Source organism: Amphimedon queenslandica, unplaced genomic scaffold (assembly GCF_000090795.2).
Source record: "Amphimedon queenslandica unplaced genomic scaffold, v1.1 AMPQUscaffold_6834_Cont21211, whole genome shotgun sequence".
NCBI lineage: Eukaryota > Metazoa > Porifera > Demospongiae > Haplosclerida > Niphatidae > Amphimedon > Amphimedon queenslandica.
In genome coordinates this window covers 1-1952 of record NW_003552878.1, presented here as the reverse complement: position 1 = coordinate 1952, position 1952 = coordinate 1, and the positions used below count along the sequence as shown (strand labels likewise).

Sequence of the window (1952 nt, the reverse complement as noted above, 5' to 3'; positions counted from 1 at the left end):
ATGAGCAGCTTTAAAAATTCATTAAAAATTTGAACTTGATTACAATCAAATCAAATTTGAAAAATAACGTCAGAACATGTATATGTATCAGGATTCAGAAAAAATAATGAAAATTGAGAATTCTCTCCTAGCCATTTTTGACAAAGTTTAGCTGAAGGCCAAAGGCTGTATTTAATATTAATAGCCTTTGGTTGTTGGCCCGATTTTATATGTATATACATGTACATTGTACACATGCATGTACATGTACATGTACATGTATATATATATGTATAGTAGTATTTTACTTCTTCATTCTATCGGCATGATTTGTAGATCTAAAGAACATGAATAAGTCAGATGGAAAGTTTGGTATCTCAGGTTGTCCAAGAGGAGTACGTATCATGAACCAGTGATAATAATAATAATATTATCTATGCAATCTTGTTGTAGGACAATTTATTTGTTTGGGATGTGCAATTATCAGACTTTGATACAAAATCATTACTATACCAAGATTTAGAGGCATATGCTAAAAGAAGAAATAGAAAAGTCAGTTATAGTGCAATCATTTGTCAATTTTGTCATTTTGGTACATTGTAGCCTGTAATTGATATTGAGATGAAGTTTCCAAAGGATTATCCAATGAATCCACCTTTTGTACGAGTACTAAGACCCAGGTTTCAGTTTCTTACTGGTGGGATTATAATAATAATAATTATGTGTAATAGTAAAGTAGTATAGTATGTACATGTATGTATGAAAGTACGTGTACATTACTTAATCATGTACTTATTAGTAATGTACTCATACGGTGTACATGTAGATGGTGCGCCTATTTTTTCATGAAAAACATAATAGATATTTTTTGGTTTTTATCATGTTCTTTAAGTTTTAGCTGATTCTAATCATAAATTAGTTCCTTTTAAGTTGCTTTAAATTTTAAATTTTGAACGAAAGAGTACTGATATACATGTACATGTAATATTTTATAATGTAATGTACATGCATGTATGCATTTACTTTTTATTGTCTGTTACAGGTCATGTTACTATTGGTGGTAGTATATGTATGCAAATGTTAACGAGGTCAGGTTGGTCTCCATCTAATGATATAGAGGTATCACTCATTATTATCACATACTTGTAATGATCTAACTTCTTTTGTATGTACCTTCTTTTATGTTGTAATGTGTTAAGCCAAATGTACTACCGTACAGAAGGAAATTTTGGAGGGACTAAATTTTGGCGAATTGCTAAATTTTGGTGATTGGCGAATTTTAATTTGGCGAATTTGTGGCCACGTGCCATTGAGCATGCGTATAATGGCTCAAAATGGCAAATTTTTATTTTGGCGAATGGCTATCAAAACGCCAAATTCGCCAAATTTAACTACCTCCAAAATTTCCTTCCATATGGTATTATGCTTGCCAATATGCAGTGCTAAAGTGACACATGTAAATCTAGATGTAATATTAAATGTAATTAAATACATACTGACAAAATATGGACAGACAAACCAATTTTGATGCGTCCATAGAGCTTTAATTCAGTTTTTTCCTTTATTATTTTTGTTAGCAATAATGAAAACACATTTCCCCAATCTTGACAATTCGAATAATTCCCTTCTTTCATTTCAGAGTATACTAGTTCAAGTTAGAGCTGAAATCATGTCTGATTCAAATGCTCGTCTTGATCTCTCATCTAGTGGCGATTATTCTGAAAGTGAAGCCAGACAAGCTTTTGAAAGAATGGTTCATAGATATGGCTGGAACAAGTAGTACAATTTTATAGATTTTTTAAATTTTGCATTTTTCAACTATTGTTGAAACTAATTTGTATGTACATGTTTTTTGTTGTTTTTTATCCAGAGTTTTTTATTTTTAATGCTAATTTTTATTGTGTTAATGCACCTATAGACTTCATAGTTTCTCCTTTTACCGGCAACTAGCAACTAGGCTGGCATGCCGGCTT

The 1952-nt window shown here is 31.0% G+C and overlaps 1 protein-coding gene across 1 annotated transcript; it reads left to right on the top strand.

Moving 5' to 3' along the window:
- Positions 1-269: 269 nt before the first annotated feature.
- Positions 270-1903, top strand: LOC100635293 (ubiquitin-conjugating enzyme E2Q-like protein 1). Its single transcript, XM_003391709.3, has 5 exons — positions 270-374; positions 433-531; positions 583-676; positions 1022-1098; positions 1619-1903. The coding sequence occupies exons 1-5, from the start codon at positions 327-329 to the stop codon at positions 1757-1759; spliced, it is 459 nt and encodes a 152-aa protein (XP_003391757.2). The 5' UTR covers positions 270-326; the 3' UTR covers positions 1760-1903.
- The last annotated feature ends 49 nt before the right edge of the window (positions 1904-1952 follow it).

Excerpts from the sequence above, each read along its gene's own strand:
- LOC100635293 (XM_003391709.3), top strand. The coding sequence starts at position 327 with ATGAATAAGTCAGATGGAAAGTTTGGTATCTCAGGTTGTCCAAGAGGA. Across the intron at positions 375-432 it reads TCTCAGGTTGTCCAAGAGGA|GACAATTTATTTGTTTGGGA; the intron begins GTACGTATCATG and ends ATCTTGTTGTAG. Across the intron at positions 1,099-1,618 it reads CTCCATCTAATGATATAGAG|AGTATACTAGTTCAAGTTAG; the intron begins GTATCACTCATT and ends CTTTCATTTCAG.